Source organism: Pseudorca crassidens, chromosome 1 (genome assembly GCF_039906515.1).
Source record: "Pseudorca crassidens isolate mPseCra1 chromosome 1, mPseCra1.hap1, whole genome shotgun sequence".
Taxonomy (NCBI): domain Eukaryota; kingdom Metazoa; phylum Chordata; class Mammalia; order Artiodactyla; family Delphinidae; genus Pseudorca; species Pseudorca crassidens.
The window spans coordinates 79,001,430-79,024,957 of record NC_090296.1 but is presented as its reverse complement, the minus strand read 5'-3'; the positions used below and the strand labels follow the sequence as shown (position 1 = coordinate 79,024,957).

At 45.7% G+C, this 23,528-nt stretch overlaps 2 protein-coding genes across 2 annotated transcripts in view; both read left to right on the top strand.

Annotated features, from left to right (window-relative positions):
* AQR (aquarius intron-binding spliceosomal factor) overlaps positions 1-1,443 on the top strand; it is a 142,805-nt gene extending 141,362 nt beyond the window's left edge. The window contains exon 37 of the transcript XR_010944538.1: positions 1,259-1,443. The gene's annotated coding sequence lies outside the window, so the exon portion shown is untranslated. The remainder of the gene's footprint in view (positions 1-1,258) is intronic.
* Positions 1,444-10,219: 8,776 nt separating this feature from the next.
* ACTC1 (actin alpha cardiac muscle 1) lies at positions 10,220-15,583 on the top strand. Its single transcript, XM_067742374.1, has 7 exons — positions 10,220-10,374; positions 10,940-11,090; positions 12,277-12,601; positions 13,280-13,441; positions 13,572-13,763; positions 14,550-14,731; positions 15,248-15,583. The coding sequence occupies exons 2-7, from the start codon at positions 10,962-10,964 to the stop codon at positions 15,389-15,391; spliced, it is 1,134 nt and encodes a 377-aa protein (XP_067598475.1). The 5' UTR covers positions 10,220-10,374; positions 10,940-10,961; the 3' UTR covers positions 15,392-15,583.
* The last annotated feature ends 7,945 nt before the right edge of the window (positions 15,584-23,528 follow it).

Below are 23,528 nucleotides of genomic sequence, written 5' to 3'. Positions count from 1 at the left end.
ATCTCCCCTCTCCAATCTTCAGGTCCTATTGCTGAGCCTGCTCGTTGTGCCAGGTTCCACCTTAAGTAGGGATAAACCCTCTTTCTGGAGCTCCTCCATCACACTGCGGTTTGCCTGCTGTCACCAGCATCTTATTCATCAGACCTGCCCATGGATGTTGGAACCGCTTCAGCCTAAATGGCGCCTAACTGCACCTGCCATATCTATAAATTGGGCCAGCCAGTATTCTTGCTATAAATATAGGGAATGAGATATATTTAGTGAGGCTAGTATTTAAATTTCATAACTATGGTAACATGAACATAGGAACTAATTCATTCAGAATCAGACTGAATGGAAAACTGAATTTTGGTGGGTGTACCTTATATTTTATTTTCAATACTTTTATATTTTGAGATCATTGTAGATTTGCATGCAATTATAAAAAAACAATTGAGAGAGCCCGCATACGCTTCATCTAGTTTCCCCAATGGAACTAACTATGGAAGCATATCACAGCTAGGAAATTGGCACTGATACAATCCATCAACGACATTCAGAGATCACCAGTTTTAGTTTTACATGCACTCATGTGTGTGTCTGTGCATGTATTTAGTGCTATGTAATTTTATCACACACATAGATTGATATGGCCACCAAACTGCAGAACATTTCCATCACAAGGATCTCTTATGCCACCCTGCTGACACCACCCTGGTGGGAGAATAGGAGCATTGCCTGCTTCCAACAGGCAGGAAATGTTAGAGCAGCTCCCAGATCAGTCCTACTAACACCACCGGGCAAGAGAATTGGAGTACCACCGCCTGACTCTGCATGGGTGGGGTGGGGAGGGAGATCAGCTCCCAGTGAAATGAAGGGTGAGCAAGATGAAGTTTCCCCTTAGGGTCTGGCTAGGGTAGGACGGGTATTGCCACAAAGGCTTTCCACGTGAGGCTTCTCTTTTGTTGGTTCCTTGACTGGAGGAACAGACTTTTCTTAGAGCTTACTTTATCTGTGTCTGTTGGCAGTTCCAGGATGGAGGCCACTAGAGTTCCTGTCTGGGATTTATGGAAGGCAGTAAAGAAACCTAAAAAACTCATCCCTCATCACCGTCCCAAAGTCCCTAGCAGTCCACCTTCTTCTTTCCTCCTTGGAGTGTTCCTCTGTTTGCTTGTTGTGTTATGTCCACAGTTATAAGAGGGAGGACCTGGGAGGCTCCATCTTGGCTAGAACCAGAAGTCTGATCTATACTTGATTTTTTTTTTTTTTTTTTTTGCAGTACGCGGGCCTCTCACGGTTGTGGCCTCTCCCGTTGCGGAGCACAGTCTCTGGACGCACAGGCTCAGCGGCCATGGCTCACGGGCCCAGCCGCTCCGCGGCATGTGGGATCTTCCCGGACCGGGGCACGAACCCGTGTCCCCTGCATCGGCAGGCGGACTCTCAACCACTGCGCCACCAGGGAAGCCCAATACTTGATTTTTAAGAGGAATAAGTAGATAACAGGTATGTTGATACCAATAATTAATTCACAGAAGCAACTTTTCATGATGTTATCATTTTAGTTTCACTCAATACTCTACATGTGTCATAAATATTATGCCATAGTAAGTGACAAGAGTTCACTTTCAAAATGAGACTATTCTGTAAATAACTCCTGAAGCATCAAAGAAAATTAAATTCTCTCTGTCGTTTTGTGTGGGTGTACTGAGATGAGTTTAATTCTCCAAACAATGGTTGTTTTCCACTTAACAAGAAACCTAACAGCGAACCAATTTGGCTAAAAGAGATTTTATTGCACATGGAAAACTTGGAGCAGAGTTAGATAATTGACCAAATATGAGGACAGTTTTAAAAATAGCACCACTGAAGATAAAGATCCTAAACAGCACTCAGAGATGCAATGTCTTTCTTCAAGTACGTGGAGCTTATTATGTAGAAATATCCACTGGCTAAGCAAGACAAAAGCATTGATTGAATAAACCACATCTGGATTTCAAGGGAACCCCATTTAGCCACAAAATTGGATTCTTCCTCTTGTTCGTATCTACATTTGCAAAATAAGCATCACTATTTTGATTCTGTTTAGTTAGAAATAATGTTTTTTCAAATCAGAGAGCTTATTCCTTTAAAATATTTTGGTAAGTGATGTGTAAAATGAAAGACTAAGAACACTTTGGAGTTTCCACATTAGGTGAAAGCAAGCCTGTATCTCCCAAAATTATTTGAAGTCCTTTGTTCAGAATCAGTCACTGAGAACTGAATATCTTCTTGATCGATGCTGAGAATTTAAATAGTGTTCAGAAAAAAAAAAATAGTGTTCAGAGAGACTGGAAGGGTAAAAGATACTTTATTGGAAATGACACAAGCTCTGAAAACAGTACTATATTTTCCTAGCAAGACACTTCTTCTGGTAAAAGGTATATTGGGACACATCACAGTCTCAGGGTGGTGACATTATGAAATGTTAACTAGACCTTCTACTCCCACAAATATCTGAGGAAACAAAGAGCATTTGTTCAATCTTAACCACTGCCCAAGACCAACTTTTTTTTGATTAAATTTTATTTTTTTTATTGAAGTATAGTTGATTTACAATGTTGTGTTAGTTTCAGGTGTACAGCAAAGTGATTCAGTTATATACACATTCTTTTTCAGATTCTTTTCCCTTATAGGTTATTACAGGTTATTACAAAATATTGAGTATAGTTCCCTGTGCTACACAGTAGGTCCTTGTTTTTCTATTTTACATATAGTAGTGTGTATATGTTAATTCCAAACTCCTAATTTATCTCTCCCTGCCACCCTTTCCCCTTTGGTAACCATATTTGTTTTCTATGTCTGTGGGTCTATTTCTGGTTTGTATATAGCACCAACTTTTTAAAAACTCTGTCTCCATGATTGCAACTGAAGTAGATGCTTGGGGAAGGTGTGCTTGGTCTCTCCACAGTGATCTCCCTATGAAGTAGAGGAAACAGAAGGAATAAAACTCTTACTCATGACGGATTCTCTCAGTTTCACGTAAACGTGTTCCACGTGAGAAAGTAGGCAAGCTTAACATTTAAGCTTTCACGTTTAGTCAGAATAAAGGTTAGTTTCCAGGTAGATCAAAGAAAACTCTGACTACACAAAGATATAAACTATGGAACAATATTTTAGGGTTTGCTCTTTAGGCCCGAAGCATGGGCCCTTCTAGAACACTGGAGCTGTTCTAATAAACAAGGGTTTCTGCCTCTTGGGATCGCTTTTGCCACTTCCATTACCATTTTGGGGCCCACACCCCTGAGTTGGACAAAATGAGCACAGTATACCTAAAGTTTTCCATTGCCCGGTGTGGAAGCAAAGCCTCAGCCCTTGTACCAGTATCTACAATGTGTTTCCGATTTATCATCTTCCGTTTTCTATTCGGATAGAAACTCATGGGAAGGGTGGAGGGGATATAGGTCTGCACCCCCATCACCATCTCCCTACCTGCTCTCCTCATCTCTCCCACCACTTTGGGCCGGCGGTTTAGTGATGTGATCCTTGAGTGGACACAGAAGGGACTGATTGTGCCAGTCTAAGGGCTCCCTTTCTGCACCCGCAGGAGTAGGGCTCTGGACAGAGGATACGGAGTGAAGACGGCTCTACCCACTGGTGGAGAGATGAGCCTAGCATGAATCTTTTGTGACAGTTATAAATATTGAGCTACAATATTATACAGCAACTGGAACCCCTCCCTGGAAAATAGCATATTTAAATAGAGTTTGCAAAAGGGTTAACTGAACAGAGGACACCCTTCCTGTTCACCCATAAAGAATGTTCTCAGCTGAGGACTACCCAGTCCTTGCCGGTGTGTCTTGGGTGATATGATGCTTTATCTGGTTACATCCTTTGGGTCATGCTCGTGATTGTTCTGCTCACTTGTCAAAGCCACACCAGGGGTCAACGGCAGATTCTTTTCTCAGTTCCCAAAGGCTGGCTCGTCTCTCTGAAATGCCACACACACGGCGACCTACTTATTTGTGTGAGTGCCAGTATTCTCAATCGAGTAACTGCTCGAGACACCTTTTCAGCTGTTTTTATTTTGGAGGAACAATCTCGGTTTCCTGCCTCTGGTTAACACGGGTGATTGGCTTTAGGGAAAGCCTTTATTTTTATTATTTTTTCATTTACGAAATTAAGTTAGAATCTGTAAATGTAAGAGGAATTGGTTATTTGTAGACCTAACCAAGAGGAGTTTGGAAATACTCATCATAAAATAGCTGTAAATATTCCCTAAAGCAACTGCTTTCAGACTCTCCACAGAAAGACAAAGCCTACAGTAATATATGTGGTTTCATTTTATGTTCATGATAGATTCCTCTTTTTAGACTGTAATTTGGAAACAGTTCAACAGCTGAGTTGGCAACTAAAACCCACCCTCTAAAACATATAAGTGAAATGTGGATGCTATAATCCTAAGGGCAGAGCCTGCTCCCAGTTTGGCATTCTTTGGTTCCAGCTGTTGACTAGAGATAAGTTAGATTATAACAGTAAAACCAGAAAATGCTGTTAATGCAAATTCCTTGCATTGCATGTCTCTCTTTAAAGAGCAAGTGGACATTCTTGCAAATGACCAGAATAGGAGGCTATTTGTCTTTTCTCAGCCCAGCGACTGTAAGTAGATACGGAAGGCAAGGCCTCATGAATTTTATGTCACATTTAATTTTATTTTAAGGAGGTTAAAATAGAGGGCTTTAAAGCCTCAACCAGGCATGTCATTTTCTTTGTCCTTCTCTGTTCAGTGTTTCCTAGTTCACCACAACAAGCACTTACAATTTTCATAGTGAGGGAAAGGTTATTTTAGATCCCCAGTTATACATACCATGACGTTAAGACGAAAATTAAAATGATACAATCCCTTATACAGTACCTTATATAGACAAAGCGTGTTTTCATGAAGCAATATATGCTTGCATGGGGATGGAAGAAACCGGCAGACATACGCAAGGCATCTTGGACTCTTGGATACTTGTACAGTCATCACTCCAATTTCAATTATTCTCTCCATGGTCCCCATGAGTTCATTTTTATCTGTCTATCTATCTATCCATCCATCCTTTGTTTTCTCTCACAAAAGATGTATGACAACTTACAAAGATAGATGGACAAATAAAATTTAATAGTGGAAGAAAAAGGAAAATGAAAAATAGATGTGGGTGTGCAAGATAGACGATAATGATTTGTAATCATGTTAACAATTGGGCCACAAGTGTAGTTTTCTAAGATTTTTCTTGGCCACTGCCAAAGGAAAAATCTGGTTGGTCACTAGATTCAGGATCTACGGGATCAAAACAAACCATTTACTTGGTAGAAGCCCTTTGTTCTTGGAACTGGAGCCAGACAGGAAATTCTTCTAAGACGCTCGTAAAGAAGACAGTATCCTGTGATGAACACCCGTGACAACATCTTTGCAATAGAGGTGGTGACCTATTTCTTACACAACGCGCCCCCATGTAGGCTGGTGACATCATATTCAAGAGCAGGTCTGTAAAAATGGATTCTGCAGCTGGCAGTCAGTCCAGCTTCATCTAGAATCTGACCATGTACACATATGAAGTCTCAGGATAGTGTATGGACCCAGTCTGTACTTAATAAAGGTAAGCAATTAGTATTATTGCTACACACTGTTGCGTGTCAGATGTGTGCCTACTTTTGATGGCGAACAGGTGGGCTCCACACATGCAGCGGAGTGAACTTGGTGGGCAAGAGCATCTCTGAGCTCACAGCTCTCACCTCCCACGCACTTGTGTGAGCTCAAAATGCAGCCGCGTTCAAGTTGGGTGATGCCACATGTGGGCTCTCTACGGAAGACAGGCTTGCTCCAGGTAATGCTTGAAAAGCCGAAACTCCATAGTTACAGCCAGTATGGGGAGGAAGCCAAATCTGAGCTAAGTGGAGAACCTTCCCAGCAGAAACCTGCCAGCTTCAGCTCTTCGTTCTAGGAAGATTCAGACTCCTTTTAAGGAGTTAAAAAGATGAGAAGTCCTTTGGGATTTCCCAGGATAGAAGAGAGTGAAGATTTGGCTTTTCGCTCATTAGTCCCAGGTGACTCCGAGATCCAGCAGGATCTCCCGTCTACATTCTGCTCCCCTTCCCTCTTCCTCCCCGTCTTGCCCTCTTTTTCTAAATCTCATTAAATGGTTCATCACAGTTGGTCCTATCATGTCAGAAGGCAGGGACTGCCAGAACCTGCCTAGAACAGAATTCATCTGGAGTTGAAATACCCTCCGCCTGGGTTAATCTCCTCGGTGGTTGCACGTAAAGCACGGGGCAGCATGTGGTGGAGATTAGGCATGCCTCGGTGTTGAATTCTGAGCTCCAGGATGTGTGTGGGCCCGCATCCCTCACAGCCACGTCACTTTCTTCTTTTAATGAAAGCTGAAACCCAGCTCCTGCCAGAGGACAGTGGGAGTGAACAAATGTATAGGAAAAGAAAATAGACATGGTTAGGAAGGCTGGCTGCCCGACCCCTGGTCTGGGCTGGAAACAGCCCACCCCCTCCTTCCTAGCCCATGGAATGCAGGAGGGGCTGCAAGAGAAGCCAGGAGGGCTCCTGGGGAGGAATTAAGGTTCGGTATGTTTCTGGCTTCTCTGTAAATACTGGACACCTCCGAATGGAAGAACAGCTGAGAAAAGTGACTGCTAATCCCCCAGTGCCAGGAGGAGGCCTGCCTCTCCCTTCTAGATCCCAGCAGATGGTGGATGAAACAGGCTTCCCTCGAGGCAAGGGCAGCAGGAACTGTCCCACCTTCTGTTCCTTCAGCCAGCCCTGCACGTCTCCCTCATGGCCTGTCCCTGCCCAGAAGGGCCTCGCCGGCCCTCGAGAGCCTTGGGGACACGCCCCGGCTTTGGCTTTCGCCGTCCGGCTGGGATGCTCAAGGTCAGCCAAGCTGGACTCGGGCCAGCACTGGCAGCTTGGGAAGCCTTCAGCGAAATTCCGCGGGCCTGGGGAAGAACAGCCAGGCAGTGTCGCCACGTTTCTCCCTCTGTGAATTACCTGGGGAAGAGGGGCGGTGACTTATTTAAAATGCACATGCACTCTTCCAGGATGAAACCTGGGAATCTGAATTGCTGTTAGAGGTAACTTGGCTGCAAGTGGTTCTAGCATTCTACTTGGGGAAACAGCAGCCCCAGTGGACTGGAAGGCATTTGGGGTGGTGGATAGGAACAGGGTGTCGTCTGGTGCCTGGATTTGAAGCCTTACTCTTCCGTTTGCTCAGCCGTGTGACCTTGAGCAAAGCAGGCGCAACGGTTCCCTACCTCATAGGATACAAACCAGTCTTTCTCAAACTGCAGGGCACAGCCATTCTCGGGTTTTTAAATCAATTTAGTCACAATTCATATCAAAAAATGTAACTGGGAGGTTGGCTACACAGCAATGTGAATGTGCTTAACGCTACTGAACTGTACAATTTTAGTTGGTTAAGGTGGGACATTTTATGTTATGTATATTTTACCGAAATTAAAAAAAAAAGAGAAATGTCTAGACTACACCACAGAAGGTTAAGTCATTTTTATATACTTAAGTAGACATGACAGAAGCCAATCTCAATTTTCAAATTAAATAGATCCCTGAAAAAATTGTGTCAAATGAAAATCAGTCATTGAATCTTATTTTCCATTGACTTATAATTTAAGTAAATATATAAAAACAGCGTTTAGAGTTTTAAAACGTGGAAATTGAGCAGTATTGCAATGAACAAATATCGAACCATCATAGATATTTAAGGGGAAAAAAGTGTTCTTACCCTAAATATAGTGCATAAGAAACTATGTTTTGCTCTAAGTGGGAAAAAGTGAAATTGTTTTTAAACATTTTAAGGGTGAAGATTATTTCATGAAACTGGTCTCAGTATTCCACTGACCTACCCACCCCTGCTCCCGGACAGACTGATTCCTAGGTGGGTGGACTGGAATTGGCCTCCTGCGCCCTAGAAGTATTTACAAAGGATTCAGGGAATAACCGTGGTGTTCAGTGATCTGCTAGACTTTCCAGGAGTTCCCTTTACACATATGGCAGTGAATGTGGGAATGTGCCACCAGTCACCCCCAAGGAGAAACTCTTTCTTTCACACAAGTGTTAATGCACTTCAGTCCTACTCTGCTTTAAAAATAATGAAATACTTCCTCAGGAAGGCTTTCTCTGAACCCTCTTTTGAATCCCTCTTTTTGTGACTATCTCAATGATTCCCTCATTCTTCCTAGTGTGTACCATAACCGTCTCTGACTTGTCTGTAGCTGCTCTGCAGTACGAGTCCTGCTCTGTTTTATTTCTGTCTTCCAGCGACTAGCACAGTTCTTGTGCCATAAATATTTGCTGGATCAATAAGTGAATGACATTGACCCAAATCTTCAAAAGTGAGAGCTATAGCTGCCCCCAAAAGTATCATTATTACTGAATTGTAATAGTTACAATTTGCTTTGTATCTTCTATGTGGCTTATATCACTTGTCTCTAATTATTACAATAACTAATCATCTCTGCCTGAAAAGAGTTACTGTGTCCTTTTTCAGAGGGGAAAATTGAGGCTTATGGAAGTGAAGTGACTTGCCCAAGAGCAAAATAGGTAGTAAGTGACAGAGGCGGGATTCAAACCTAGGGATGTTGGGCTGTAACACCCGTCCCATTTCTCCTTCTTTTTGGTTCTTCTGCATCTGCCTGAGCCAAAACAGCTCCGCTCTTTGCATCCTGTCAACAGGCATTTTCGCTGAGAAAGGCCTACCGTGTGGCAGAGGGTGATTCCAGCTGGCGTGACCCTCACCTGGCTCCATCACCCAGCCGCCCTCATACTTTCTTCTCCAGACCAACCCAAACATGGTTGGGGAGCTCAGCGGGGAGGGCCCAGCATTCCCCAGTCTGGACAAGTATCTAATCAGCAGGCCTCCTTAGCATATCAATCCAAGACCACTCCAGAGATGAATGCCTGGGCCCAGTTTCTATTTTTAACTGGTGTGAAGGGGAGGAAAAACACAAGCATTAAAAATCAAAGTGTCAGTGAAGAACTGAGAATACAGGGCAACCCAGGGCAAACCAGTGATCTGTGTCCTTATGTCTCTCTGTTTCTTTCTCTTCTCCTTGATTCAAGTAATCCCTTTCTCCAAAGTCTCAGGATCCTCCACAAAGAAGCTGATACCATTTATACCAGTGCTTCTCACACTTCAGCATACGTATGACTCAACTGAGCATCTTGCTAAAATGCAGATTCTGATTCAATAGTTCTGGGGTAGGGCCTGGGACTGCTTTTCTAATTCATTCCTGGTTATGACCATACTGTGCATCCCGGTGATATGTTCAGTCGGTTGAAGTTGCTGTTATCTTCTTGACAAGAACATTTCTCTTTCAGTCTTGTCTTTGTCTGGAATAAACGCTTTTGCGTTATTAAGATGAATGTTCATCTCTCCACCAGCAGGTGGAAAAGCAACACTTGGCATTTGTTCCTTCATTCCCTTTGGCAGCAGGGGAGTCTTTCCTGGCCTAAAGGCAGGAGTCTGAGTTTGAGAAAAACCCTGGAATCATGGAGGAGAGCCCCCTGATGTCCCAGCTGGGGTAAACCTGCCCTCTCCTCCAACAAGACTGGGCAGGCTCTCACAGCAGCTGTTTCCAGCCTCTTTCCCTGACCAGCCCCTGAGCCATGCGTAAATTGGGGACCAAGGTGGCCTTGGTTAATCTCAGCTTTCTGCACAGCCCCAGCTCTCCGAGTTGTCATGCAGGTTGGTGGGGACTAAGCCAGGAGGGTGCCCTGTTCCAGGCACCCCTTTTCTGGCCACCCAAATGTGCTGCTGTGGTGCCCTTTGGGCCCATGAGGACTGCCAGGGCTCTGCTCCCCCAGCTTTCCGTCCGGGAAGATGAGAAGCTGCCGTCACTCCCCTGCTGCCCTGGCCCAGCTGTCAGGACCCCTCAGCAGAGGGCGGGGTGCCAAGCCTTCCCCCTTGCGTGTGGCTTGTTGTCTCTTAGGCTGGCGGGGCTGTGGCGAAGCCAGCCACAGCACACCCAGGGGGCACCTCCACCCAAGAAGGGGGAGGGGGCCGGCTGGCGTCACCCGGTCTTCCCCTGCCCCCTACCCTTCACCGCCTGCCCCTCCCTAGCTCCCTATTTGGCCATCCCCCTGGTTGCCCCCTCCCCTTCCTTACATGGTCTGGGGGGCCCCCGGGCTGATCCTCTCCCCTGCCCTTGGCTCCATGAATGGCCTCGGCGCTCCTCAGTGGTGCGAAGGCGACCAAATAAGGCAAGGTGGCCGACCGGGCCCCCCACCCCTGCCCCCGGCGGCTCCAACTGACCCCGTCCATCAGCGCGCTATAAAGCCGCGCGCCCCGCGCGGGGCACCAGCGCCTGCCACACCGCCCGAGCAGCCGAGCCGAGCCCGCCCCGCGGACGGTGAGTCAGCGCCGCCCGCCCCGCGCCTGGAGCCGGTGCCCCGCGCCCCCACCGCTCCATCACTTTTTTTCTCCTTAAGACCAAACTTTTCATTTGGTTCGAACTTCTTTTGTCCTGGGTCTCGGTCTTCACTGGAGAGGGGCGCGTGGAGGGGTAGCCTTGGGCCCCAGTGGGGCTTTTGGGGTCCCCGCTGCCGTGTGCTTTTCCCTCTAGCTGGGGCTCGAGCATGGATAGGGGTGTGGATGGGCCCGAAGTGGCTTCCCGGTTCGTGAGAAGGCGAAAATGTAAAGGGCCGGGGAGGACCTGCTAAGGGGTGACCGTCCCTCTTGCACTGGGGCAGGGGAGGAGCCTCCTGGCCTGGGAGCCTGGGCGGTTCCTCTCCCCTGCAATGCAGCTTCTTCCCACCCTCCTTTGTCTGCCCCAAGGGGAAGGGAGACGACAGCGTCCCCCGCCCCCCTCCCCTGCCCGGGGACCCCCATCTGCCCTGTCCCTTCCTCCGGGGACGCGGACGAGGCCAGCTCCGCAGGCACTGAACGTAGGCCGCCTTGCTCTCGTCCATCCGTAGACCCCACTGAAGCTTCGCCAAGATGTGCGACGACGAGGAGACCACCGCCCTGGTGTGCGACAACGGCTCCGGGCTGGTGAAGGCCGGCTTCGCGGGCGACGACGCGCCCCGCGCGGTCTTCCCTTCCATCGTGGGCCGCCCGCGCCACCAGGTAAACTTCCCGCCCCGCACAGCCTGCCCTCACCTGGAGCCGTCTCCAGCCCCGCTCCACACCCCTTCCCGCCACCTCTTCAGCCCAGCAATCCAGGAAATGTCTCACCTGCCCCTCCTGTTCCATGAACTCATTAGGTCAGATAGGAAACGCTGGATTCGCTTCCAACCTCAGCCCAGGCAAGCAATACTCACACCCTCCAGCAAACCAGGAAACGTGCAGCACCGCCCCCCCTCCCCCAGTCCACTTCAGGGACACAGCTCTGCCAGGGGTCCAACTTCCTCCTGTGAAAAGGCGGCAGCTTCTCTTTTCCACTCCTGACCTGCATTTTTAGTCCTCAGTATCTTCTCTAGCTCTTATACATCTCACTTTACTCCTTGGCCTCCCTTTTCAGTCCTGTTCAAAACTCAGAATAATACAACGTATCCGAACCAACCAGGAGCCAAGCCACATTGCTCCCTCTTGTTCACAGCCAGTTTATAGGGTTCCCAAAATGTAATCCATCTGCTTCCTGGCTGTTGCATTTTTAGAAGCCGGTTATGACAGAGGCAGTAAAGTGCCGTGGTGACAGTGACATACCACCTTGTTTATTAAAAGAAATGCCACGCTCTCTGGCTTTGCCTCGGTGCCTGGCCAGACACGCTGCCAGGGGGGAGAGTGGTATTCCTCAGTGTTGGCGGACCATGCGTACTCCAGGACAGCTCTAGGAGGGCTGGATTTCCCAGACAGGATGGTAATAGCATATCAGTCCATCTTTTTATGTTTACTTGATGAATGTCAAACTTTTTCCTTGGGAGAAATACAGTGTGTCATTAATTCAGTCATTCCACAGTGTAGTCATTTATATTCCAGTTGACATAGGTGATGAGCTTAATAATTTAATGAAGGCATTATGGTATTTTAAAAATGAGGTGAGGCTCTGCTTCTTCCGTGAAATAGCTTCATTTCTCCCCATCCCTAGTTATATTCTAAACAATAGAATTATACCTCTTGGGGGTGGGGTGGGGAGAAGGTACAAGATTAACTTTAAATGATATTTCTGAATTGGGGTAAATTCCTATTGTTTCTTATTTCTCGTATTCATAAGATGTCACTTGACTTGGACAGTTACGTAGAAATGAATAAGGCATTGATTGTATTCCTGACATGGTGGAAGCTTGATTTTCTCATTACTTTCTTCTTGTAGGGAGTCATGGTGGGTATGGGTCAGAAGGATTCCTACGTAGGTGATGAGGCCCAGAGCAAGCGAGGTATCCTGACTCTCAAGTACCCCATTGAGCACGGCATCATCACCAACTGGGATGACATGGAGAAGATCTGGCACCATACCTTCTACAATGAGCTCCGCGTGGCCCCTGAGGAGCACCCCACTCTGCTCACTGAGGCCCCACTGAACCCCAAGGCCAACCGTGAGAAGATGACCCAGATCATGTTTGAGACCTTCAATGTCCCCGCCATGTATGTGGCCATCCAGGCGGTGCTGTCCCTGTATGCTTCTGGCCGTACCACAGGTGTGTTGGGATTGTGAGATAGTCCCTGATTAATTACATTCCCAAGTCTTCGACCTTGCTGGGAATCGGTCTCCCCAGTGAGAAAGGAATGATCCCTTTCCTCACGCTCCCTGGGAAGGTGTCTCTGCTAAGGGAGAGGGGTAACAATAATACCCTGAGGTTGGTCTCAGAGCACACTTATTTCTAAGAACTGAAAGATACGGAGTTAGATCCTCCCCTTGCCTAAAGTATGTGGTGTCACATATTGAGGCTTTGCACAACTATCAACCTGGAATGCAGCAGTCATTGGTGTGTGTTCACACCATCACAGCCCCTGGGCAAACATCCCTACAGGGTCTGAGTCAAAAAAGAGAAGAACACGTGTAAGTTAGAGGAGAGGAAAGAAAAACACACCTGGTTGCTTGCATAAGGTGCTAATAGCTGGTAAGAGGGATGGTCATTTGAAAGTGTCCTGGGAAAATTTTTCTACTACAATATTTAAGAGGATGAACTGTTGCTGGCTTCAGATTTGGCATCCATTATGCTCATTTTTATTCTTCATGTGTAAGGGATCTAATTTTATCTGGATCCTTGCCCAGCGCGAGTATCTCTTAGCCAGGATTGGAAGCAGGCTTTGACATGGTTAAAGCAGTGGTGTCCTCAGAGATTTACCTTGTTCTTGTCGATTTTCTCTGACAGGCATTGTTCTGGACTCTGGGGACGGCGTAACCCACAACGTCCCCATCTATGAGGGCTATGCTTTGCCCCATGCCATCATGCGTCTGGATCTAGCTGGTCGGGATCTCACTGACTACCTCATGAAGATCCTCACTGAGCGTGGCTACTCCTTTGTCACCACCGGTGAGTGTGTGTGTATCTCATCTGCCGTAGTATGTGTCTTGTTTTTTACCCTCCCCCAGCGAACCCCCTGACCTCCTCAAGGTTGATTTCATCTTTCAGAGCTTAACTGTGACACGCTTTATTTCTGCAGCTGAACGTGAAATTGTTCGCGATATTAAAGAGAAGTTGTGCTATGTCGCTCTGGATTTTGAGAATGAGATGGCTACGGCTGCTTCTTCCTCCTCCCTGGAGAAGAGCTATGAACTGCCTGATGGCCAAGTCATCACTATTGGCAATGAACGCTTCCGCTGCCCTGAGACGCTCTTCCAGCCCTCCTTCATTGGTGAGTTGTAGGGTCTGGTGCAGAAACACCGCTTGGTGACTCCCAGGGTAAAAGCTATTATAATCAACAATGATTAAGGGGCCCTTGTGTTAAAAGAAGTCATAGCTTGGAGTCCCACACAGCTCAGCCTCAGGTCCCGATGGCTTCTTACAGGGATGGCCATCACCGCTCCGTAGCAATGATATGATAAAGGATGACACACTGGCTTCATCTCAAAATAAGGAATGAGACAGAGTAGTAACTGAATAATCCATATCTGCAAGGAAGAGAAGGTGACTCAGGAGTGCTGCCTTATTCTGATATGTTCCATCACCAAGTAGCTGGACGTTACTTTCATCACTCATTATTAAGTGTAACAACACTCCAACTCATAGTAATAACTGGACCTTTGTATGTCACCAAATATCTTTCCTAAGGAGTGATTTCCAAGAGGAAGCTTGTCAGGACCTTATTTTAGTCCATAAATAAGAATTGCATTAATTTACCGTAAATGTGTGTCTCCTCCTTTTCTAATCCATCTCCGTACTCTGATGGGTACAGCAAGTGTTCCCTCCAAACAAGTGCTAAACACAGTTGTTTGTTTCTTGGCAGTCCGTTGTGGATTTACTGTCTACACTTTTAAGACACCTGTTCCACAAAACCCTGCAATGTGTCCTATAGAGGAACATATGTTTCAGAGACAAATGGTGACAGTTTACCAGCATAGAGGGGTACTATTCTCTTCCCTCTACCCTGGCCCCCTGGCCTGAGGGCACTGTGATTTTTCTTTTTTACACTTGTTCCTAGGTATGGAATCTGCTGGCATCCATGAAACAACTTACAACAGCATCATGAAATGTGACATTGATATTCGCAAGGATCTGTATGCCAACAATGTCTTATCTGGAGGTACCACCATGTACCCTGGTATTGCTGATCGCATGCAAAAGGAAATCACTGCCCTGGCTCCCAGCACCATGAAGATCAAGGTGAGTGGGGGAAGCAAAACAGGTCTCTCCGTATTCCAAGCAGAATTCCTAACTCCTTTCCCCTCACCGCTTAGCTTCCCGTTTCCCATAAACTTTTAGTTTTTCTAACACTTTCTCTGATTTTTCTAGCACTTTTCCCAAGATAGGAGACTTGGAAACACTTTCAAGCAGTGGATAAAAATAAATCTTTGAAGGAAAAAAAATATCTAAATCTTTGAACACATTTTAAAAGACCCCCCCAGCTTTCGGGCTAGCCTCCACCATGCATGTAGCTTATTGCCACATTATATTCTGTTTCAGAGAAGTGGGGAAGTTCTATTTTATAGTGACTTTGATAGTGGAAATGATGAAATAGAGGAAATGCATTAAATTTGACTCAGCCATATTCATTTGTGGGAATGAAGTATCACATTACAGTGAATTGATCACCAATATACTTTCTGTGAATCTCCCCAACATGCGCTCTGTTGCTTGGAACTTCAGAGTTCACTGGTGGTTTTTGTTTTCATTCTGCAGATTATTGCTCCCCCTGAGCGTAAGTACTCTGTCTGGATTGGGGGCTCCATCCTGGCCTCCCTGTCCACCTTCCAGCAGATGTGGATTAGCAAGCAAGAGTATGATGAGGCAGGACCATCCATTGTCCACCGCAAATGCTTCTAAGGTGCCTTCTCTCTTAGTCTACCTTATGTTCAGGATGACGGTATGATGCTTCTTGGAGTCTTCTGAACCACCCTCCCTCATCTCTCATCAATCATTGTACAGTTTGTTTACACACGTGCAATTTATTTGTGCTTCTAATATTTATTGCTTTATAAATAAACCAGACCAGGACTTGCAACCTACAAAAGCAAACCTCTCTTATTTCTTTTTGGGGTTTGGGGTTTGGGGTAGGAGTAGGATGGGGCCAGCGTTTGTGTACTCAATCTGTGAACTCGTATATTGGCGGCCTTGACACCGGGAGCATTGTAATATCACAGCACCACAAAGTTTATCAGATGAATTAGCGTGACTTTTAGCTGGGAGTTACAATATTAAATTTTGATTTTACCCTTTGGGACAGAATCATAAAGATATTTCATATCGGAAAAGCAGATTAGGTTTAGCTCCACATAAGCGAGAAACAGAATTGGAGAACACAATTCTCTAAGATTCGTTTCTATGATGACACTGAAAATTGTTGTCTTAGCACATGTTCCAGTTGTTTTTGTGACTTTGCAGAAACCACGTAGATATTGGTAATGAGAAAGTCAAAGATTATTTTAAACAGATTAGTTTAAATTCTCATTCTCTTCAGTTATCTTCCTGAGAACCATGCATGTTAACAGTGAAACACGGAGGCCAGCTGACAGATGAGATAAGCCCAGCCATGTTCCATTCCAAATATTCCCTAAATAAATCAAGACCACTGGGCATGTTCAAAACAAATGTGAGGCAACAGGCACCAGATACCTTTGCCTAATCAGTGACTAACTTCTGGGACAGACGTCTTCAGTCTCTTCAGTTCTTTGAAATCCTGGGATCGTGGGTCGAATGGAGTGAAGTCTATAAAATCCTGAGGAGTTAAGGGGAGCAGAAAGCCATAATATTCCCTTTACTCCGTGCTGGGCTGTTTGCAAAGCATGCTGGGGATAGTGGTACATCCAAAAGCATCTATTGTGCTCTGTCCTTGAGGGGTTCACATACACACTACCCATAAACCCCCAGTGTATGTGGTCTGGGAGGCTACAAGGAGATGGACATATGAGACTGGGTCTTGATGAATGTTTAAGAATTGGAGAGGTAAGAAGAGCAGGGAGGAAATCTCAGCAGAAGGCAACGGGGCAGAAGCCATCATACAAAGCACAGGGCAGACTGGTGGGAGCTGATGAATTTTAGGAAATCAGTTTGGAAAGGGAGATTTCAACCTGATTGCAGAAGCTTTAAAATTTTTCACTTTCAAATGAATTGTCCATGAACCGTTTGACCATTTGAATGGACCTAATTAAACTTTGATCTGTTGATGAGGGAATCAAGACACAGAGAGATTAAGCAATGGGTGCAATGTTATACAGCTTATTTGTGGAATACCCAAGGCAGTCAGGAACCCAGATTTTTTGACAGCTAATCTAATGGTGCTTCTAAAACAATCTTTCCTAACTTAGTCATAGTTATCAAGAGTAACCACATTCTATCACACACCGTTTTGAGAGTCTGGGTTCAAAACCTGGAGTACTTTAAGCTCATCAGACAGCTTTAATAAGTTGCCAATGTCATTATCATTCAAGGTAGTAATTGTGTCCTATGTTCGTTCATTCATAAAACATCTCTTGATCCCTGATTCTGGGCCAGGCACAGTAGTAGGTGTCCGGGACACAAACATGGAGCAGAGCATATTTTCTGTGCTTACAGAGTTCCATATTTAGCACAGCTGAATGGAAGTCTTTCTCTGCATTAAGGTTAAAAAATAAATTTAGTGACATTTATGTTAGATACGATAAACTTTATTGGAGATTTTCATTTTTTCCTGCAACTATTTCTTGTAGCACAGATAGATTGATTTAAAAGCTAGGTAGGGCTTCCCTGGTGGTGCAGTGGTTGGGAGTCCACCTGCCGGTGCAGGGGACGCGGGTTCGTGCCCCGGTCCGGGAGGATCCCACGTGCCACGGAGCGGCTGGGCCAGTGAGCCATGGCCGCTGAGCCTGCGCGTCCAGAGCCTGTGCTCCGCAACGGGAGAGGCCACAACAGTGAGAGGCCCACGTACTGCAAAAAATTAAATAAATAAATAAAATAAATAAAATAAAAGCTAGGTATCAGGACTTCCCTGGTGGTGCAGTGGTTAAGAATCCACCTGCCAATGCAGGGGACACAGGTTCGAGCCCTGGTCCAGGAAGATCCCACATGATGCAGAACAACTAAGCCCGTGCACCACAACTACTGAGCCAGCACTCTACAGCCCATGAGCCACAACTACTGAGCCTGCGTGCCACAACTACTGAAGCCTGCACTCCTAGAGCCCATGCTCTGCAACAAGAGAAGCCACCACAATGAGAAGCCCGCGCACTACAACAAAGAGTAGCCCCAGCTCACTGCAACTAGAGGAAGCCCACGTGCACCAATGAAGACCCGACGCAGCCAAAAAATATATATAAATAAATTAATTTAAAAAATAGTAAGAATAATTTTAAAAAGCTAAGTATCAGCCAGAGACAGATTTGGAGCATATATGGGGAAATATGATTTAGCCAGTCTCTGTGTCTCTTTTTTCCTCACTTCTCAAATTGAGTATGTTAAGTATTATGAATTTTATCCTCTAAATACATTATTAATACTAGAGGTTTAGAGAGTTGGCTGGGGTATCACCTGTGGTTCTTTCTGTGTGTCAGTTTAAATGGAATGGGTATTACTGTCTCTACTTAAAAGGAGAAGCTTTCGGAATCAGCTTCTGATATCTGTATCAGAAGTGGTAAGTACACAGGTTCTCATTGAATTCTGAGGTTTTCTCATCTCTGCTTGATGACAGGGTGTAAGATATTAGAACAACTGACTCGTAATAATTGTGCTTAAGAAAGGCATTAAGGCAATAGGGTTTTCTTAAGGCCACCTTCACGTTGTATAAAGTAATTGAGATGTCTACAGTCAATAGATCTTTAGTTAAGATGCAATGTAATGAACCTATATAGATCATGATATTTTTCTCAATTTATAATGAAAAGAGTACTTTTATTAATTTCTAACACCCCCAAACACTATATTAAAGTGGTCACTTCTTAGCAATGGTTATCATGTAGATGTGTTTAAATAATTAAGAGAGTAGAGTTAGAGAGAAAAGGAAAATAACTGAAGAAAATGGACTATTTAGAGGGGTAGGATTGGTTTACTATACCCAGGGCCTAAAACAATGTCACTGTGCTTTCTCTCCATTTCTTCTACGAAATCTGTTATGGACTGAATTAGGTCCTCCCAAAATTCGTTATTTGAAACCCTAACCCCCTAATGTGACTGTATTTGGAGATAGGGCCTTTAAGGAGTCATTAAGGTTAAATGAGGTCATAAAGGTGGGGCCCCAATCCAATAGGACAGGTGTTCTTAGAAGAAGAAGAGATACCTGGACTGTGTCCATACAGAGGAAAGGGCAGGTGAGGACACAGCAAGAAGGTGACTGTCTGCAAGCCAGGTAGAGAGGCCTCACCAGAACCAACCCTGCTAGCACCTTGATCTTGGATTTCTAGCCTCCAGAACAGTGAGGAAACACATTTCTATTGTTTAAGCCACCCAGTCTGTGCTATTAAGTTACGGCAGCCCAAGCAGACTAATACAAGATTTTTCCATGTATTGGATATGATGGTCCAAGATTCATGGTCTGAATTTATCAGCCTCTGGAACAAAAGTGTATCTTTCCATATAGTTCTGACAGACAAAAATTCCAGGGAGCCTCAGTCCGGCCAGGCTTGAGGACTGAGTCATACCATTCCCACCATAGAAACCGATCAATATTATTGAGCGGGGGACGGGTAATTCTCCAAAGGAAGGGAACAAAACAGCATAAACACTATTCCCAATGATCTAAGGTGGGAGAAAAATCACAGCAGTTTGTAGTGGAGGGACCGATTGTCGGAGAGCTCAAACTTCCAGTTCAGGAATTTTATTGGATTAAACAGGCCTTGAGCAAGACTTGAGAAGAGCAATAACTTCACCCAAACAAACCTGGGGGCGAGACTAAGAAGCTTTGAATGGCGACATGTGTGACTGATCAGATGCTCTCCAGACTCCACTGTGGCCCGGGGATCCAGAAACCCAACAATCTCTATATGACCAGATTAGCCAGGTGTTGAAAAGGAAATAAGAGGTCAGATTCACTTTACTAATTAAATGATACAAATACTATAAATATTTCCTAGGAACTAATAGGTAGTGAAGAAATTGTGAGTCTTTTAGGCCTAAAATAGCAAAAGTTATAGCAAAAGTCTATATTCAACCTGAGGTCTTCCAGGCTCATAATAAAAGGAATCTCTCCTTCAGGCAGAACTTGGCTGTTGCTATGGCAACCAAGCTCACACTAGGAAGACAGGGGGAAAAACTCCTGGGGAGAATGCAAAAGTATACCTCTGGTATACTCATGCTAGAAGATGTTCCTTGCAGTTCACTCATCAGCTCTGCACGCAATAGATGTAAGCAAGATTGACTAGGAGGATATAGAACTTCCATGTAACCGTAGCTGAGTCCTGGTGATTCTGGGCCCTCTCGCCTGCCCGGGAAAGCCAGCCGAGTCAGGTGAGATGTAAGCAGGGGTGGTCTGCACATCCCTCAGTAGCTTTGCTGATTGTTCTGCATTGTTTTCCTGCAGCTTCCATGGGCATCAGCATTGGGGAGGGGAGGCAGAGAGAAACCAGACCCACGTGAAGATTGCAGTAAAGCTGAACTAAAATGTGGCATTAATAGTAGATGAGAAGTGGACTCTGGAGTCAAGGGTAACAAGAAATTCAGTCAACAGGTTTAGTGTTGAACACAGAAATTTGATTTGAAGAACTCTGGAAATACTACTGGATGGTGACATCCTATAGGGTAGGATATGATGCAGCAGGCCACGTGTGGGAAATTTAAAAGCACATCTGCCTTAGGCCAAATATTGAAATTTTCCCAAGACATCTTTAACTCTAGGATCTACCCTTTGGACTTCTTCTCCAGTGCCTTCCGCCCAATGGTGGCTACCTGCGACAGTCTTCTTACTCCTCATATCTTTTTTTTTTTTTTTTTTTACTTGCCTGTCATTTACGTGCATTCCTCAAGAGCAGACTATGCTAATTAAGATATTAGTAACCTAATCTATGTTCCTGGGGAAAAGTTAGAACTTACGTTCCCACTAGAGAGCATACTGATAATTTAACAATAATTTTCCTGTATATGTATAGCTTTTTATACTAACCTGAAGGACTGATGTTGCATGGGCTTTCAGTCAAAAAGATCCTAGAGTGCAAATCCTAGTTCTGCCATTGACTAGTTGAGTGGACCTTAAGTAAATTAATTACTTAGCCTCTCTGAACCTCAGAACAGAGGGGCTAACTAAAATCGTGTTCCGAGAGTTGTGAGAATGTGATGATATCGTGCATTTAAGACACTAAGCACAGGGCACAGCACAAGGGCATTTGTGCTCCAGATCAACAACAAGAAAGTTTACTTTCCTTCCCTCCCCCTTTCGTCCTTTCTAGCATGGACTTTGGAGGCTGGGTTGGGTGGGTAGAGGGGGAGGTGAGCTGTAAATATCTCTTCACGATGCAGTGGTGTTTCTATAGATCCTGAGTTTTTCTGGAGCCAAAGAATCAGAATGGGAAAAATGAAGGGCTAGAAAGCACAGGAGGGAGAAAACAGTTAAAGCAGATTCGTATAAGGAAATGAAGGAAGGCAAAGAGGAAACCAAGTCTCTTCCCTGGAGACTTGGAAGACAAATTAAAGAGAGATGTGGCCTGGGCAGGAGGAGCAGAGGCTGTGTGTGTGTGTGTGTGTGTGTGTGTGTGTGTGTGTGTGTGTGTGTGTGTGTGTGTGTGTGTGTGTACGTGCAGGTGTGTGTGCTCCCACACAGAACACAGGTGAAAGCAATGAACAGAGAGCCAGGCTGTTGGCTGTGTGAAGAGGATTTCCTTTCTGTTCTTCTGTGCTCTTCAACTCCCAGCACCCTCGTCACCCCTTCTTCTCATCCACGTTCAAGAACCTGGTTTTCCACTCTTTACTCTGCATCTGTAGAATCAGCATAGATAGACAAACAGACGCACAACTGTTTCACGAAAAGTTGACCTGAGAGAATTTGGTCACACAAGCCCCGTCTTCCAGGTAACCCCTTTTGTGCCAGCTAGACCCATGCAGGAGCGAGCACTTAGGGAGGAACTTTGTCCCCATCGCACCCCCACTCAGCTTCCTGGCTCCACACCCTGTTTCAGCCTCACCAAGTTTCTCCTGTCTTCTTTCGGGCCTTGGGTTCTACGTTCTTTGGCCCCAGCTTCTGGTCAGGAACAGAAACTCCCTTAAATCAGCTCAGGTTAGGAAGGGAGTTTATTAAAAATATAGAGAGGAGGGCTTCCCTGGTGGCGCAGTGGTTGAGAGTCCGCCTGCCGATGCAGGGGACACGGGTTCGTGCCCCAGTCCAGGAAGATCCCACATGTCGCGGAGTGGCTGGGCCCGTGAGCCATGGCCACTGAGCCTGCGTGTCTGGAGCCTGTGCTCCATAACAGGAGAGGCCACAACAGTGAGAGGCCCACGTACCGCAAAAAAAAAAAAAAAAAAATATATATATATATATATAGAGAGAGAGAGAGAGAGAGAGAGGAGCTCCTAGAACCTGAGGACATAAAATAGGGCAGGACATCACAGGGAATGGGAACTTAGAACTAGAAAGTCATCAGGAGCTGAGGGCATTCTCTATCCCTTCAGTGGCCTTTCTCCATGAACCTGGCCTATGTTTCACACAGCTCCTCCCAAAGGAAGGACCCTCAACAGACAGGTGTGTTTCATGCATGACTCTCGAGACTAATGGGATGAGGAGGATAGATCTGACATGAGGACTTGGACATTTAAGGGCCAGCAAACAATCAGACATTTTTTTCCCTCTCTAGTTTGAAGAGGCACAGACAGGGCTGTTAGTTGTTTGTGGTTTTCAGAACTGACACAGAGCAGGTGGTGGCCAAGATGGGCTGAGAAAACTAAAACCTGCAGAGAGGAGTGAGAAAACGGAGTGGTTACAGCTCAGGAAACAAACACGACTGCTTAAACACACCTGTTGTGTTTAGGGATCGTGGGTAGGGATGTGTGTATGCGTAAGGCAGTTTCTTTATTGTGGTGGAGTTTGGGTGGAATAACACCCCACAGAGGAAGGAATAAAAGAGTTCAGTGAAAGGAGATTCTGGTGGAGAGGAGAATTCTGCTTAGATCAGGCTGTCAGGAAAAACCTCTTTGAAAAGGTAACATTAAATCTGAGACCTGACGAGTGGAAAAAGCAGGCAGTGAAAATAGCACCTGCAAAGACCCAGAGGTAGGAGAGTCTATCATGTTCAAAGATGTGAGAGGACCCAAGTGGATGGACAGTGATGGGGGGCTGAGGGGGAGTAGAGTACGTGATTCTGGAGAGGTGGTCAGAACAGCCATTATACAGGGCCTTTAGACAGTGATGAAAGTTTAGATTCTAAGTATAACAGAGTGATGCTAAAGGGTTTAAAGCATGGAAATATAAAACATATATTTAAAAAACTCATTCTAGGTACAATGTGGAAACTGGATTGGAGAAGCAAGAGTGGAGGCAAGTACATCCCCGGGAGGCTCTTCCACTGATGTAGGTGGGAGACCCTGGAGCTCGGACCTGGGGGAAGCTGTGAAGATGGAGTGTGGTGTGGACATGGTCCAGATGGGCCTCATAAGCAGCAAAGACAGGGTGTGCTGCTGGTCTGGAGAGGGCCAGGCAAGAAGAGGGCAGGACCACGGAAGCTGCCCAGGCTGCCGGCTTGAGTGGACCATGTGTTTTCAAGGAAATGAAAATGTCAACGTAATCCAAATGCAGCTTCAGTCCAGCATTGGAGAGGAAGGTTTTGCTCTCTCAAACCTCAAAAATGGGGTTTGCTCTGGGTCTTGGAAAGTGTTTTCTGGGAGAAAGAGAGGAAGACTGAATGAGCAGAAGTGGTTTGGGGACAGGGAGGCGGTGGGCAGAGCTGACTAGAGTAGGGAGTGTGTGTTGGGATACAGCAGTCAGGAGGATTGGGACCCTGTAGGGTGAGGGCCAGAGCATGGGTTTAGGAGACACAGGTGGGCTGTGTTCTTGCCTATAAAACACAAATGA